This window comes from Convolutriloba macropyga, chromosome 5 (genome assembly GCF_964194025.1).
Source record: "Convolutriloba macropyga chromosome 5, txConMacr16.3, whole genome shotgun sequence".
NCBI lineage: Eukaryota > Metazoa > Xenacoelomorpha > Acoela > Convolutidae > Convolutriloba > Convolutriloba macropyga.
In genome coordinates, this window is record NC_134472.1 from 26,145,232 (window position 1) to 26,163,237 (window position 18,006).

The 18,006-nt window shown below is 31.5% G+C and overlaps 1 protein-coding gene across 4 annotated transcripts in view; it reads left to right on the top strand.

Annotated features, from left to right (window-relative positions):
• LOC142339265 (muscarinic acetylcholine receptor M4-like) overlaps positions 1 to 18,006 on the top strand; it is an 88,971-nt gene that overhangs the window by 38,156 nt on the left and 32,809 nt on the right. For 2 of the 4 annotated variants that reach the window (XM_075389155.1, XM_075389152.1), the window contains exon 2: positions 14,644 to 15,023. In XM_075389155.1, the coding sequence (XP_075245270.1) occupies positions 14,816 to 15,023 (208 nt within the window). In that variant the 5' untranslated portion in view covers positions 14,644 to 14,815. Of the gene's footprint in view, positions 1 to 2,863; positions 3,009 to 13,852; positions 14,082 to 14,643; positions 15,024 to 18,006 lie in introns of those variants that run through there. The other 2 variants (XM_075389153.1, XM_075389154.1) reach the window with 2 other exon arrangements.

Below are 18,006 nucleotides of genomic sequence, written 5' to 3' on the forward strand. Positions count from 1 at the left end.
TTTAACTCTTTCCATGTCTTTGGCAATCTTAAAAAAATAAATTGGTCTCCGAAAAAAAATTCTTTCTAACAACCAAAAGGACAAACGTATCCTACTATTGTCCATGCATATTGGTCCACGCAATAGTGATCTGCTTTTTTATTTTTAGAGGACGTAAAATCATGCAGGTAAAAAAAGTGTAGAGATAGAATTTGGAGTGGTTTTTGGTCCAGCATCATTCAGAGAGAGAGAGAGAGAGAGAGAGAGAGAGAGAGAGAGAGCGAAAAAGTAGGTGTGAAAAAACATTGCGCTAAGCGAGCGAAAATTTTTGATCATTTGCGGCTTTTTCAAAGTGGTTTTTTAACTCTAACTGTTTCAAGCTAAGGCATTCGTCTCAGTTATCTATGCTGAAAATAGTAGGTTTTGGGTCATTTTTGAACCTTTGAATCTAATATATCTGTTTTAGCTACAATTTTGAGCTAATTTTGCAATTTTGCCTTGTTGGACATTTTATGGCAATTTTTGTGTATTTATTATTTGTCTTTGCATATATGAAGTTTTTCTTAATTTAACTTGGTTGTTTACGCGATCTATGTTTTCTTTCAATTCGATTGATATTTTTTGTTATCTGGTTGTTAAAGAAATTGAATAATTTTAATCAAATTTTGGCCCATTTACGTTTATTTTTTTAAAAGTTTTTTGCGTGAATTTAAGCTTTTCGTGACAGATTTTCTTGTTCACTATATAACCAACAGCTGTTTCAGAAATTTTAAGAGGTATTGTTACAAAGAGTCGACACTTCAAGGTTACACATGGCCATTTTTACTGAAATAATTTATGTAAATTGTAATTTCTATGGGGTTTTCCGTCGTTTTTATTTTTGATTGTTGATTACCTTTTTTGGACTGGCTTTGGGTTGTTCATCGATCGAGCAGCAGAATGGTTCAAAAGTTCCACTGAATAATTTTTGGGAGGTAGCCTTTTAGCTTCTTAAAGCAATTCCTTACAATTTTTTAAAGTTTTCCTTTCCTTTTGCTCGGTTATCTCTGTATGTTGGACGTGTTTGTTGTTTTTTATTAAGATGGTAGTCATTTATAGACAGTGATATTTTATGTTTTTTTCTTTTACTCAATTTTCATTTTGCTTTCTTGTGTGTGTGAGTGATTGTGTGAGTGTGTGTGAGTGGAATTGTACATCGCTGAGATATACGTCAAAATTTGTCTGTTGACTGAAACTGTCTAAGATAAATATATTAGTTTTGACTATAGTTTCTTGCTCAGTTGACAAACAGACGCGAAGAATTTTGAGTTTTTTGGGAAGTAAAATTTAGAAAACCTTTTACAGCAGTTTCTTTTGGAGTTTGACGGAAATGGCAGGCTGTCTAGAAGCTTATGATCATATCAGTCTTCCTTGTGTACATTTTCTAATTTTAAGGCATCTTTTTTGACGTAAAAATTTTTGCCAAATCATGCTAGTGGAACTGAAGGCAGTTGAGATTTTAATGGTTTCTCTTTATGCAGACGAATTTGACAGCTTTCAGTTCACATTTTTTAGTTTTTTTACTGAAATTAACTGAAAACTTAATGCACGTCTTCAAAATTGCATAATTGTAATTTTAATAACCATTTTTACAATAATTTTTTTGCTCTGCCAACTTAGACTCAAATTTTGTTTCAATAAAGGAAGAAAATAAATTTTTCTCATGTAGGCAATCATGCATTTTATAATAACTCGTGAACACGTTATATACTAGTGAACACGAATGGCTAATTACCTAAGCTCATAGTCCAATTCGTTTCGCCCTTGTACATATATGGAGAAATTCCAGTTTTCTCAGTTAATAATTAATTTTATTTATAGAAAATATAAATAGAAATAATTTTATTTGTATTTATGATTATAAAAAGGTGTTTATTAATTTCTTATATTCTGATTACATTCAGCTCGGTTAAACCGATTCGAACGAAAATTTTTACTGGTTAAACAGTTGCACTTAATATACAATTCAAAATTAGTTGTTATGGTAATTAAAATTAGCATAGCATACAAATAGCATTATGGAAAATGTAAATTTTAATATTTTTCATAAGCTTCAATTATGAAAAATACGTCATATTTGGAAGCTTTCAGTTTTATCATTTCCTATGATAAGCCTTTAAACATGTCAACTGCAATTAGAAAAGTGTGTTTTTGATCACCTCTGAACAAGAGAGGTATTGCGACTGGAAGGAGGATGTTAGTATAGAAGGGGGGGGGGGGCGATTAGGGGGGTGTTAGAGGAGAAATTGGTAGGTAGATTAAAAAAGGGGACTTAGAATTTGACTAGACTATTAATGTAATTCCCGATTCTTAGAGGTGTTTTAGTGGCCTTTGTTAACAGCTCCGGGTGAGTGCTTTCCAATGTTTTCCTTCCAAACAAAAATGGATTGAAAACTATTTTTGAAGGCGTGAAAAATGATTTAAGTAAACAAAGTAACGCTGAGGATGTTTTTGTTCAAACATTTACAATTTTTCTTCATCAGACGGCGGTACACAAATTTCTGTCACCCAACCAGAAAAATCAATAAAGTTGCGTCAATAAAAAGAACTGTTAAAGCCTTCCTGTTTATTTTTATCATTGTGAAAAATAATTTTTCCTCTCTAATTTAGAATAATCTTTTTGCCATAGAATTGCTTTAAATACACCCCCATTAAATCGGCATTATTTACTGGTTCTGGTTTATGTGCCTCCTAAAGACTGCTGATAAAATATTAAGCTGGATTAAACTCTTTCTCAATTGAAAGTAAGCGTATACAGCTATAGTAGCTCTGGCTCATAGTTTTGCAGAAAGCCTTCAGAATTATTTTGATTTACCTGTTTCCCGCAATCAAAACAGTTTGGACTAGCGGACCACCATAATTATAAATAAAACAATAAGCATTATTAATATTATTCTATGCAAATTTTCCTTCATTTGCGCGCAGCCTATAAAAAGTATGAACAGTTTTATTAAACTAAAATTACCTCGACATCTATATACAAAAATCACGTAAGTTTTCAACTGAAAATTTCGCAAATTATTCAAATATCATGCTCAAAAATTTGAGACTTTTCTAGCCGCCTACTATACTCAGTTGTCGTTCTTATAATGCAAATTACTTTTAATATAGAACAAAATGCGCATACATAGTTTTGATTGATTTAGGGATTATTTTTATAGCATTTTCAAAACATGTTGAAAGTTTCTGTTTATTGCACTCCTCAAAAATGTGCAAATTAAGAACTGCTAAGGTTTATCACAAAGTGCAAATCAGTTCCTAGAATCTAATGCTATCAATGGTTACATGACAAAATACCCAATGCCAAAATACCCAATGTGCCAAAATACCCAATGCCATTATACCCAATTTATTCCCTTTGATCTTTTCGTTCAATAATCCGATTACAAATTAGCACTCAAATTTACAAGCATGTTTTCTCGCAATTAAGTTGCTAGTTTAATCCCATGTTCGGTTGTGATAGTTTCATATCAAGTCCCACGGGCTGCTGAGGCATGGCCATGGCCCGCGAGGCATGGCCAAACGCACTAACTAAATATTATGCTAAATAATCGTTCTGATAGTTTCAACGTTAGAATAAAATATTGGGTATAATTTGGGTATTTTGTCACATTGGGTATTTTGGCATTGGGTATTTTGTCCTGACACCCTATCAATAGCTATGTCAAAACCTAATCTAGGTTTTGTTCATTTTTTTCTTATACTTAACGGTTTGGTAGTAAATCTAATTTAGACAAACTTTATGAATGCCAACTTTTGTGGCCCAAATCCGGTTTGGATCTTGGTGACCCTTTTTACCCAAAAATCTCTATATTTGTATTGGGCGCTATATAATTTGTTGGATAAATAAGCGCCAATAGAGATAGTTATTGCGATGGATATAATTTTATTGAAAATGGTCCCTGGACTTAATGCTAAGACAATATCATTAGTACTGTTAAAGCCAATATGCAAATCTAATGCCGGTTCATATTCGAAAGTCTGATGTCCCGTTATAGGTTAAACACTTTGTGCAAGACTTTGTCAGGACTTCCGTATGTAAATACAGCCATTGGCCCAGAACTGCAATCCTAAACACAAATTTCTCCTCAGACATGAAAAGAAAAAAAATCAGAGCTTTGATCAACTTTACGATTATAAATCCAATTATGCTTCAGAACAAACGACTTAAAACAGCTGGTTCAACATCTAAGAAACAAGTAAATTGCTTTGGAGAGCTAGTAATAACAAGACAAGCACCTTAGAGTTTTGTGGTGTAACTATTACCAAAACTACTTTTTGGTGGCACATTACAGAATTAACCGGAATTTAAAGTTGTCTTACGATAAATTTAGTGAAGTGTTTTATGACTTGACAACCAGCTTTTAAGTCCTGACCAAGTCTTCAATTAGGTTTACCAGACTTTCTGACTTCGATTTAAGCTTGCTAGCTGGACCTTCCAGCAAGCATGCCCAGCAGCTTTTTAGAATCCTGTCACGGAGCATGTTAATTTTGATTAGGTAACGTTTTTATAGATGATCAGAAATTCTTATTGTGACTGGATCGATAATGTCCGGCGCACATAATGTTCCGAAGCCTCTCGTTCCCAATAATATTGCGACTTCTTGTGAATTTGGAGCCTGAAATTTCAAAAAAAACGAAGCCAAAATCTTTATGCAAAATAGACCCATGGACCTGCAAAAATCAAAAATCGAAAAATATTTTATGAAATAAAAGCTCATTCGTTTTATGCGTATGTGAGTATTAAAGGCACACGACAACCAAACTTTTCTCTTATTGTCATCCTGAGCTTACGTTGCGTAAGGACATAAATCAAATTATAAAAATTTGCATAAAAAGGACGGACACGCCTGGACTTTTATTAGTTGAAATCAATCAACGCAAAAAGATAGGTTCAATTACGATTGAACATATTGTAAATCAAATTAAAACTGCAAAACATTTGAAAATTTTTAACAGGAGTTTTGGATCAGAGTTCTGCAAAACAGCCAAAAAAACAGAAAAAAAACAATTGAAACAAATAAACTTTGAAGATGTGAGTTCTTCGTTTAGTATAAAAAATGTAGTTTTGGAGAAATTGGTGCAAAAACACTGGCCAAAACTTCTCGAAAAACAGTTAGTAGTTACTCAAAAGGGCCTCAGATACTTGCAAAGTATCCAATCACACAACATCCACAAAACTTTTACAAAAATGTAGAAATTTAGGAAGCCTCCGCCCATTCACATAATTTGGTTGCCTATGCTCTTAATACAGCCAAATTGTGAAAAAATTAGAATCACTCCTGAAAATGTAAACTCCTAGAAACGAAAGCCAAAATATTTTGTAGTCATTCTCGACAAATTTGACAAAAAGAGGCTAAAATGGGGCCAGTTTTTCATTCAAAGGTAAATTATCTGTAGACAACAGACCAATTCAAATTGCTTTATGTTTAATCTATTTTACAAATCAAAATAACTAAATTGAAGAGAAAAGTACTAAAAATATGAACAAATAGAGAAAATTAGCCGACTGTTTGCTATACGTTTAACTCAAGAATGAACAAATTCAAAAAATGCCCATATCAAAGTTCTGCAGGCTTCACTGGACAGACAAGGGGAAACCACTTAAGCATAAATTTTAGCACTATGATTTTAACAATAAAATTTATTTTTGCACAGAAAAGATTTTATCATAAAGCAAGCACCAGGTTAGAAAATTAAAATTATATCTGTTGCGAATGATCTCTGCGATAGTTATTCTTTTTATTTTTGTATTTAATTTTAAAAGGAAGCGTTTTTGTATCAAAAAACTTAAATCCTCTCACAAAAACGAAACTCAAAAAACTCGTATGACCAAAAATTCTACTGTAGGGGTTTTTGAATGCCACTACTAATGTCTTACTCCCATCGATATTTGGGGGAGGGTAAAAAGACAAAGTTCTGATTATTGTATCTAATTATTTTCAGACTTTTGTCTAAAAACTTTCAGCCAAACAAGTCGTCTTTAAATTTCTTGAATCAATTCAGTTTTTTTATCTCTAATTTTGTCACATGCACAAATCACTTCAATCAGGACGTTATCACAAAGTAACTCAAAGCTGATAATTTTGTGCCTATTCTATTTCTACGCCTTGTGTCTTTTCTGATTGGGCATCGCTATTTATGAGGTTCTATTTGGAAACTTACTTGTCAAAAATAAATGTGCGCTACAGATTTGCCAAAATGTTCTCTTTTAATTTTGTGAACCTCATATTTTTACGACCCCCAATTTCTTGGGAGGGAAGTTGTTATATATTCATTTTGTTCGCTAGGTAAATAGCCAACGAATGTTCTTGAAGTCTTAGAAAAATTTATTTGAAGAATATGTTGAATTTTCCTTTTTTTTCGAGCAGTTATTGAGTATCAAAATGTTGTAAAAACTTGAATGATTTCCACTATTTTCTGTATTTTTTTCGTAGATATGTTTAAACTTGAGTTCTGCAAATTTATTTTAATTTTTTTCTCTTTAAAGGTATTAGATGAATCTTTTAAAAGAAAATTAGCTTGCTGAATTGATTTGCTTGGCTTTTTCTGCTAATATTTGGGCTTACTGTTTTGAAAATTCTAGTTTTGAAGAAAATGAGCAGCAAATCATACTTTTCAGCTTACTTTGTACCAATTTGTAAAAAAAAACACTGGCCTAAGAAATTTTGACACAATCTTTTAATTCTGACCTGATATTATTTTCTATCGGTCCCGAGTATCTAATGATCTAGAATTAAAGTTTGGTGTTTTCAGTTAATCTAAATTAATTGCTAGCCAATTTGCTATGATATTGGGCCATTTTCTTTGCCGTCAGATTGGAATCCGTGCCCAAACTTGTGTCAAATTTAAATTCGTTAACACAATTATAATCAATCTATCTTCTTCCAAAAGTTTAATTGTTGTTTAGGAAAGTGTTATCCTTGTCAATATTAAATGCCATTAAAAGAGGGAAAAACAGACCAGCTTGTTTTTCTTATTACGTCATCATTTTTGTGATTACTCTTTGGATAATATTGGCTCATGAGTGAGAAACACAAACAAGTGCGCAGCGTAAAAAGATGACGTTTTATGGTCACTCATTTTTCTTTTTCGATATAATTTTTTTGTTTCTAGGCCGTTTTGATACATCAACTTTCATCTTCCTGATTTTTCCGTCATATCTTGCTAACTTCACATCACAATCAATAAAACAATTCGTTTTTGTTAAGAGCACAGTAAATTTCGCACAAAAAAATCTAAAATATTATCAATTAGCTGCAAGATGTTTTTTTCTGTCTTGCGTCAGTTTTAGTGTGTCTTATGCAACTTTTTGTTTGAATTTGCAGTGTTTTTTTTATCAAAATGATTTAATCAACTTTTTATCCCTCCTGAAATTCACTAAAAATGTCTATGTGAGTTTGACGCACATTTTATCAGATAAAAAGTTTCTCATTTGTGGCATCAAAATACATCATTTAAAGGCTGCGTTTGACTCATGTTTTCTTTTGAAAAATAAAATGTATATACTGCATATTGACCAATGGCTTTCCAATGCCCTTCAAGCTACACTATTCTTTGGATTTTTATAGCTAAAAGCAGACAGACCTATTATCTATTACCTATCTTCTAAATACCAGGTTTTGTTAAAAAAAATGGCGCCACAATTCACAAGCCTGCTTTACAATCGTTGAGTAGAGTCTTAATGAGAAAAAAAAATTTGGGAACTTTCTTGTGCTTGTTTCTTAGGCTCAGTTACCGGAGGATAAATTTTAGGTAATATGTTTTGTATATTTTTTATAATATGACAAATTTTAATGGTTTTTGAAATTGTTGTTTTTACAATTGTAAAACCGGTTTTTGAAAGCCGTTTTCACAATGCTGTTTATCGAAAAATGGTCAGCATCCATTTAATGGAATAAGAAAGTTTTTCTTCAATTTCGAAGAACTTTGCTTCAGTTGGGTTGTCCTTTTCGTATCACCTCTTCCAATGGCGTCTTACCTCCACTTTTTATTTACTTTGTGTCAGAAAATGAACTGAAAAACTTTAGGTACACCCCAGACTCAGAACCCCAAAAAACAAATAAATTTTGGGCTCCGTATGGTTTGACTTCATTATTATAAATACAATTCAGTTAAGCTTTGTATATTTTTTCAATTTCCTTTTTTGATACTATTTGATAACTTTTCAATTATCTAATATCCGGCGTTTTTTAGTGATTTTATAGTTTAGAAAACAAAACAACTTAGGGTCAACAATTTATGCTCCTCTGCCATGTCATTTCAGTTTTTTTTAATATTCATTGTGCTCTTCATATTTTTCGTTTATTTGAAAAAAAAATTCAGACAAGAAACAATATCTTTTACATTTTTAGTCTACCTGCAAATGTGGTATTCAAAATATTCAGATTTGATGTTGCGATGATATTTTCCTAGTTTGTTCAATTTTGTGTTATCTTGATTTCTATCTTTACAATTCCTAATTGTAGCTTAAATAATTAAAAATTTAGCATTTCTGGAAAAATGTCATCATTTTTTGTAAAACTTAAATATTTGGTACCATTCCTTGATGCTATAAAACAAGGCAGCAAATACTTTTTTCAGCTTAATTTGTACCAAATTGTGAAAAAAAACTCTGGCCTAAAGAATTTGACTAATCTGTTATATTTGACCTGATGCTATTTTTTATCGGTCCCAAGTATTTATTTATCCATAGTCAAAATTTCGTGTTTTCAGTTAACCTAAAATTAATTGATAGCCAGTTTGCAATAATATTGGGGCTTTTTCTTTGCAGTCAGATTGGAAAACTAAACTTGTTTCAAATGTAAATCCGTTAACACAATTATATTCATTGTATTTTCTTCCAAACGTTTATTTGTTGTTTAGGAAAGTGATAATATCTTTATCAAAAATAAATGCCACTAAAAGAAAGAAAAACATTGAAGTTTGTTTTTTTAATTACATATCATCTTTATTATAATTTTATTGATAATAGTGGCACACGACTGAGAAACACAGACATGTGCGCAATGTAAAAAGATGACGTTTTATGGTCACTGATGCCTCTAGTGTAAGATATTTTTTCGTATTTTTCTCTTTTTCGATATAATTTTTTGTTTTTAGGGCGTTCTGATACGTCAACTTTTATCTTCCTGATTTTTTAATCACACTTGCTAACCTCACATCACAATCAACAAAACAATTCGTTTTTATTAAGAGCACAGTAAATATTGCACAATAAATCTAAAATATCATCAGTTAGCTGCAAGATGTTTATTTTTGTCTTGCGTTAGTTTTTAGTGCGTCTTATGCAATTTTTTGTTTGAGTTTGCATTGTTTTTTTATCAACAATGATTTAAGCAAATTTTTATCCCTCCTGAAATTCACTAAAAATGTCTATGTGAGTTTGATACAAATTTTATCAGATGAAAAGTTTAGTATTTGTGCCATCAAAAAGGATCATTTAAAAGCTGCGTTTGACTCATGTTTGCTTTAGAAAATGAAAATGAATGTACTGCTTATTGACCATTGAATTTCCACTGCCCTTCAAGCTACACTATTTTTTGGATTTTTATAGCTAAAACAGACAGACCTATTATCTATTACCTATCTTCGAAATACCAGGTTTTGTAAAAAAAAAAATGGCGCCACAATTCACAAGCCTGCTTTACAATCGTTGAGTAGAGTCTTATTGAGAAAAATGAGAAAAAAATATATTGCGAATTTTGCTGTGCTTGTTCCCTAGGCTGAGGTACCGAAGGATAAATTTTGGGTAGTTTCTTTTGCGTATTTATTATAATATGACAGTTTTTACTGGTTTTTGAATTTGTTGTTTTTACAATGGTAAAACCGGTTTTTGAAATCCGTTTTTATATTTCTCTATATAGAAAAATGATCCATATCCGTTTAATAGAATAAGAAAGTTTTTCTTCAATTTCGAAGAACTTTGCTTCCGTTGGGTTTTCCTTTTCATATTACCTCTTCCAATGGCATCTTACCTCCACTTTTTTTTTACTTTGTGTCAGAAAATGGACGGAAAAACTTTAAGTACACCCCACTTCCAAAAAAATACAAATTACTTTTTGGCTTCGTATTATTAGACTTCATTATTATATTTACAATTCAATTGAATGTTACGTATTTTTTCTTATTTCGTTTTTTGTGATTATTTGTTAACTTTTCATATATCCAATATCCGGCGTTTTTAGCGAGTCTATAGCTTGGAAGACATAACAGATTGGGGTCAAAAATTGATGTTCCTCTGCCATGTCATTTCGGTTATTTATTATTTTCCTTGTGATCTTCAAATTTTTTGTTAATTTGAAAACAAAATACAGACAAGAAAAAATAGTTTTTACCTTTTTTCGTCTATTTGCAAATGTGGTATTCAAATTATTCAGATTTGATGTTTCGCTGATATTTCCTTAATTTCCTCATTTTTGTATAATCTGGATTTCTATTTATTGCAATTTCTAATTCTTGTTTAAGTAATTAATAATTACATATTTCTGGAAGAAATCATCTCTTTACTCTTTATTTAATTTTTTTTGTACAATTCTTTGATGCTATACAAATTTGAGGAAAATACATCTTGAAAAACTTCTCATTTTGTAACTCTTGAGCGCTTTTTGTTTATACTTCACTATGTCGTCGCCTTGTAAAGGCTAAGGTCTTAAAGAATGACGAGACCCGACGAAAATGACGACGAGAATGATGAAAACGATTTTCTTTTTAGCGCACATGAGATTGATTCCCTATGTGCACACATTCCCATAGTTATAATTAGTTATAATAAATTACTGTTAAAATATATCTTTTTTAAATGTATGTTCTTCTCAATTTATAGAGTGCTAAGAACGGTGGCTGTTCAGTCCGCAATTTAGATAACAGTTATTCAAAATCGTACGTGTTAGAGTTCGAAACTGACTGCTATCCAGATAACAAACAATCAATTTCATGAGTTCTGTCGATGTTCAAATAGAAAGCACTTGACAGTGTCAAGTTACCGACCTCTGGCTATTACTGTTAATAATATTAAATATAACTGGCTGCTCGACTGCTACAATAAATCCATTGTTAGTTGTCCAAGTGGCCAATTCTTGGTACAAAATACCTGCCAAATTGATTTTAAAGTGCTTCGTCTACCGACAAATGGTTTGTCAACAACAGTTTAATATTCTAGTTGCGCAAATGTTTGCTTCTACGGAAATCCAAACCTATTTTTCCTTCCGCTATCTAGGCACAGTTTTATTTTTTAGAACATGAAAAAAATTAAACGACAAGGAAGAAGGCAACAGCCTTTTCACATTCAATTGAAATTGGCGCACAGAGACACTAACCGTAATTTTTTGGAAATCAAAAAATAAAGTTATAATAATATGGAATTCCGTTCATCCATTTTTTAAATAAAAATTTGAACTACAATTTAGTCGACACTATCTAGTAAAATGTATACAGTAAATGTCAAGTTTTCGATATATATATATATATATATATATATATATATATATATATATAAAATTTCAATGCGTATTTGATTTTCTGTTATGTCATCATAAAAGATCCAGTGATGGAACATGAACAATTCCTAATATTTTATAAAGGAGAGGAGTAGTGTGCATGCAAGCCAGCATTATTTTACAATTATCAATATGTTTCGAAATACTGAGAGAATTGCAAAACTGTGTTTACAGGAACACGTTTTAAAATTTTTATTCTAAATATTCTACAAAAATTTGTTTAAATATATATTGGTGATAAAAACAGCTTTCTCAATATATATTTTGTGCCATCATAAAAGCTCCAATATAAATGATATATATGCTTAATACTTTTCTGTAACAGTAGAAATCTTTCATTTTTCTTCTCAAGTCAAGTTGAGGCCCATTTAATGCAGTCTTGGAAATTTTGTTGCCTTGTTAATTTCAAGCTATGCAGTTGTCTCGTTTTAAACGCAAAGTCAAAAACTAAATATTTTCAACCTCGTTTGTCGTCAACTGCTAAGAGAAACTCCACAATTATTCATCACTCAAACTGATTCTGATTTTTAAAAGTTTTTCCGTACTATCATTTTTGTTACTAAGAGCTGACAAAAAATCGACTGAAGGAAAATAAAACTCTTTTCGGGACAACTACGAATGATTATTTTGTAACATTTTACAAGATTCTGATAAAATCTTACTAAATGATCCATCTTTTTGCAAGATTTTCTGACAGAATCTTAAAAGATAAACATTGGCCTTGCAAACTTTTATAAGACAACCATTCGACTTAAAAGGATTTTACAAAATAAACATTTGTCTTAATTTCTAGAAAAACACTCTCCGTCAAAAATGGGCGCAATATTTATACTTAATACCTAGACATGACAAAAAAATGTCGCAGCGTTTGAATGTAAAATATTTCGTAAACGAAGAAGCAAAAAGCGTCAAAAATTAATTATTCTATGACATAAGAAAAGAAGTCCGTAGATGTTATTTTTTCATTTCTTGATTTTCTCAGGTTTTTGATTGACATAGAGTCCATCAGAAAGTGGGTTTCTGGTAATTACACAAAGAAAAATAAAGTAAAGAAATATAAGAAAAACGCAGGGCACGACGTGCCAAAAAACACAAAAACCGCTCAAAAAGAGCTTCAAGAAAAAGACAAGCCTAGCTACTATAGGGTTTTTACGCCAGTTGGGGCAACATTTTTTTAAATCCCTAACTGCTAAATTTTATTTTTAGGACATTGGAGCGCAAATTGTTACCGATTGGGTAGCACTCATACAGAGTTATATTGAAGATACTCTAATATATATATGACCCCAATTTTTTTAAATGTTGGCACAGATCACTGAAAATTTCACTCTTTTTAGACCGATAAGGTTATTCAGATAAAGCTTAAAAATGCTACCCCTACAACAGACGCTATTGATCATAACCAAACCCCTTGTCCTACAATTATTGCAGAACACATCCAGAAGAAGCATTTTCAACATTTTCGAGCAATTCTCGCTTAGAATATTTACAATTTTAACCCAGCAAAACAGGTGTTTATCTGTCATTTAAAAACTTTTTGTTTCCCGACAGGTTGGGTTTGATGCGGCAAGAGTTCAGGGAGAATTTTTGCTCAATTTTTTTTGTATTTTTTCTAAACCTCACTGCTTTACATTTTTTAAAAAAAAGATTTTGATACAAAAATTGATTCGAATTTTTTTTAAATATAATTTTTGGGACAACCACTATGGTAAAAACATCTTTTTTGAAGTAATTTTTAAAATCATGCTTCATTGGTACAGTCCAGCTACGATTAATTATCAAGCTCCGTTAACAGTAAGTATTAATAAATGACTAAGTTGCTAGCGTATTTCTAAAACTACAATGTTAGCTTAAATTCTGCTTTTTCACGGAAAAAGTCATTAATAATTTTAAAATTTGTATAGTTATCAGCTCAGTCAGAAGAACTAAGAAAGCTAATATATTTTTACGATGCTGTAAAGTCAGTTGCTGTAAATCTTACTCACGTCTCAGTTGTCTGCCGTCAGCATTGATATTTTTAGAACTGATTTTCGCAAGTTTTGTTCATTTTGGTATAAATTTTAATTTGTTCCGCCAGTTCAGAGAAACAGCAGAAAATTAATATTCATGCCCAATAAAATTGCGCACATAGTCGACTGGATGGCAATTGAAATTCAAAAAATAATTTTTTTTTCGTTGTATACAAGTGCAAAACTTCAAAAGTATATCAAGCGAAAAAATCTACGTTAAATTTGTCAACAATGAATCATTTTTATCGATTCTTATATCTATTGGAGCGTTCAAAAATAGACAATATCTGTTTGATTTTATATGCAACTTGATATATTATCGTTTGTCTGACTTAAAATTTGGTCAATGAAACAAAAGATAAGTATTTTCATATCAACAACGACTGTGGCTATATTCACCTCCAAAATCTTCTGTCACAGACAAAACCCACAATTCGCAACCCATTTGGTTAATCCCGGGGCTTTCTATCGATTATTTCACGCCGGCAAATCTGATTGACAAATCTTATTTCAATTTAAACATGGCTGCGTTCATTATGGCCCCGCTATGTACAAGGTGACCTGCGAGCAACTTTGATTGCCTAAATTCTCCAATGTCAAAAACATGCTATCAAGCTTAGAAAAATGGCGCAATTTGATTGGCTGAAAATCAAATTTGCACACTTTTTTCGTCAAAAAATCAAAACAATGTGAAAGAATGGTGAAATAATCTGGAATTTTAAATCTGTAAAAGCAACTTGAGCTAAGATTTTAGAAAATTGGCATTCTAACCATAAGAACTAATTTTAGATAGAATACTTATAACCCCGTCGTTTTTATCTCTCCCTGAAATAATATATCTGCCCCCTATATATTTCATTGCTGATTTTCTTTCAGTGAGTTGGTCAAGCACAAAATTAGTTCATAAAATGGGTCGCAAATATCGGAAGGATTTAAATTTTTATACTTATTAAATTCCATTCAAGCTAAAAGGCATCGTTTCTGGTTATTGTATTCCAATCTGGAGTGACCTTTAAACTTTTTGCTGTCGTCAGTTACCGATTAATAACTAATTTTAGCCCCAAGTCTATCTCAATAAAAATTTGGAACATTAAAAGGTTATTTGCTTTGTGTTTCAGGATTCGATTATACTCACATCTGTAATATAATTTGACACTTTCCTGGCAATATTGTTGCAAATTGAACTTGGATTATTCTCAACATATCAAATGCAAATACTTACGGTCAGAATTTGATCTTATTTAACTGAAAAATTCGATCAATTATCTTCAATCGTTTTATATCGCAACAATGAATGAATCTCAATTTTCGCAAGAACAGGTCGCCGACAAGTTGTTCACGAGCTATTACGTAACCATGTACTCGGCGGCAGTGGCGTGTGTTATCGTGACAATTGGTGGAAATTTCCTCGTGCTCATTTCCTTCAAGTTCGAGAAGAAGATCAGAACCGTCAGCAATTATTACATATTCTCGTTGGCATTGGCCGACATGGGTGTCGGTAAGTCACAAAGTTTCTCCCTATAATTTAGGGTTGGAGGAATTCTTCAGCAACAATTAAAATACCTTTTTAAAAACTGGACGATTATCTCCCAAAAATTGAAATTATTGTTCGAACAAAAATTAGTGAATTCTTTTTTTTAAGAAAATTTAGAAACCAAAGCCTTCAGATGGATCTATGCTAGTTGTTGCTGAAGTCGCAAAAGCTACCCAGTGAGCCGGAACTTGATACATCTTGATAGGAAACGTACTAAAACGTGGCAAACCTTGCCAAGATTTTGAAATGGCACTGTGAAAACATCACGATATATACAAACTTACACTATGGCTCATGACTTATAAAGGTGTATCAAGTGTCGACCCACCTTTTTAGAGTCAATTCTACATAACCATGTGGTTACATGAAAGCGCAGCCTATTTTAAAACAAAATGCAAGTTCTTCGGATATTCCCGGGTTGAAACTTCTTTGGAACTATTAAAAAGAGCATAAATTGTTCTTGGGAACCCTACGTGGATCATAAAAGGCGCCCTCCAAGAAGGGCCCAAATTTTTTGTATGTTTTTGCTATGGTTTCTAAGAACGATAAATTGTTTAATTTATGGTTTCAAAGATTCCATACAAGATTGATATAAAATGAATGGCAAAGGAATGAATGGCAGATGGAATCATTAATTTCATTTATGGTCTTACTTATGATTTCCAAGAACCACTTATGGTCTTATATATGGTTTTCAAGAACTATTTTTGGTCGCGTTTATGGTTTCCACGAACCATTTTTGATCAGAAATATGATATCCAAGAACAATTTTTTTTGTCTTAAATCAGGTTTCCCAGAACCATTTATGGTAGCGTTTTTGATTTGTTTTAGCAAAAACTAAAAGTGCCTGATTTCTTTCTTCTGCATAAGAAATACTAGAAGACTTTCTAGCAGAAATCATAGGATAAATCGTGCATAAATCACTGTTTTTCGCCTATCAAAATGTTAAAGAATCCACATTTGACTTTAGTTTTTGCAGATTTGAAAAATTTAGAGAGTAGGTTAAGTCGGGTTAGAGTATCCACAATAACAGCTTCTTTATGCAAAGTTTTTAGATCTGCATATTTTTCTACTCCTAGGATGTTGTGAAAAGCCTTTTGAGGTCAAAAATGAGGCTGCAGAAAAAATTTTTTGATCTTGTACGATTTTGTGATCCCATAAATGTCTATGATCTTGGATATTGTTTGCAAGCCACCATAGAATTGTCTTTTGTTGAAGGCCAATGCCAACTACGATACATTCGTTGTACTCTGTAACTAAATAGACGTCAGTTGAGATAACCTCTAAACTTTTGTATTGCTTTAAGTTTAGTATCAAGGAAGCCAAACAGCCATACAAGTTTTACGTATGGTTTCCAAGAAACAGTTATGGTGGTCAACACGGGTTTTTGACTGAGTAACACAAACCCGAACTTCGCGTACGCCCTTGTGAAGTTTTACTCAAACTGTACAAAATAAATAGAGCAGCCCGATTGTTTGTTATTTCACAATTTGATCCATTTTTTAATATTGTTGTCTAATGTGTTTCCTTGCAAAATATGACCACTTTGATTTTTCGAGTCTCTTTTAGAAAGCTCAAGTGAAAACACGCCTACAACTAAATCTTCAAAGTCTCCTTGTAAATTTTTTTGCCATTTTGTGAGACTAAATATCGTTCCAGTTGAAACTGGCTGCAAAAATCAAGCCAGGCCCCTTTCAGTGATACGTTCAAGAGCAATTGGTTCGAAATTAATCAATTATGTCTGGTAATTTTTTTTACAAATTTATAAAGAAACTTATTAGTAGCCTCAATATCCAAAATTCGATATCACTTTAACAAAAAAAAACGAAAATCCAATTTTTCCAAAATAGCGTTAAAAGCATAAACTAAATTACACTTGTGTATAGTTGTCACTGAGTCTTTTTTTAATCATGATGTTTTTTACCTGTAGCGCAAACTAAAGACCAATGTGGTTTTTATAGGTTGATAAGAACTGGGTCAAGCCACGACTAGATATTATTCAATCTGGAAAAAAATTTAAATGACTGCCGTTAAATTTTTGTTGTTTTCACTTCTCTTTGAACAATCAGTGTCAAAATATTTTTTGTGTTGTTTCGGATGTTGATGAAAAATAATTGAGGCTTGAAACTTTTGCTAGTTTTCTTGTGTCCAATTGGTTCTCATTAGATTTGAATGAGATTTGAGATTTTATTAATAGAACATCAAATAGAATATCATAAAACATCATAGATCATAAATCTCAATAGAAAATTCATGCAACTTATACTTTCCAAAAGAAGATTTTTAGATAATATGTTTGTAAGTTTTCTTCACTAAAAATCAAGAAAAGAGTTTTTGTGTGGTAACGCAACTTAAGTGTTTTGTTTTGTCCGGGCCCAAAAATTTTTGTTTTAGGATCAATTTTGTTTCATCATTGATTCTCAAAATGTAAGATTACACGCTTGTTTTCAATATTTGCTTGAAGAATATCAGTTTAGAATCAAACTTTGTACTGCAATTGCATTTTTCATGTTTCTTCATTGGAGATATTTACAAATTTTCATTTGTTTTTCGACACACTTTTACTTCTACCTTAACAAGATTGGATTATGAGGTCTCAAAATCTGGCCCGGGGGTGTTTTACTTAAATACTTTAAATTTTGCAGTGCATTTTTTAATCAAAAGCAGGGGTCACCCTATTCGTACTGAGTAAAAGCCAATCTATACGTTCTTTTGCACTGCAATTTTTTCCACTTGTAAGTTATTTTTTAAAACAAAATTTCAGTAGAAATAAAGTCTGATACAATATGTGCTTGCTGTATACATATGTACTTTGGAAATAACAAGAAAAGTGTATTTTTTTAAAAAAAAATCAGAAGTATCAGCAATTTTTTTTCAAAATTCAGTTTTGTAATAATCTAAAAATGTAATCAATCAAAAATGTATATGAAGCTATTACGTCTACTTA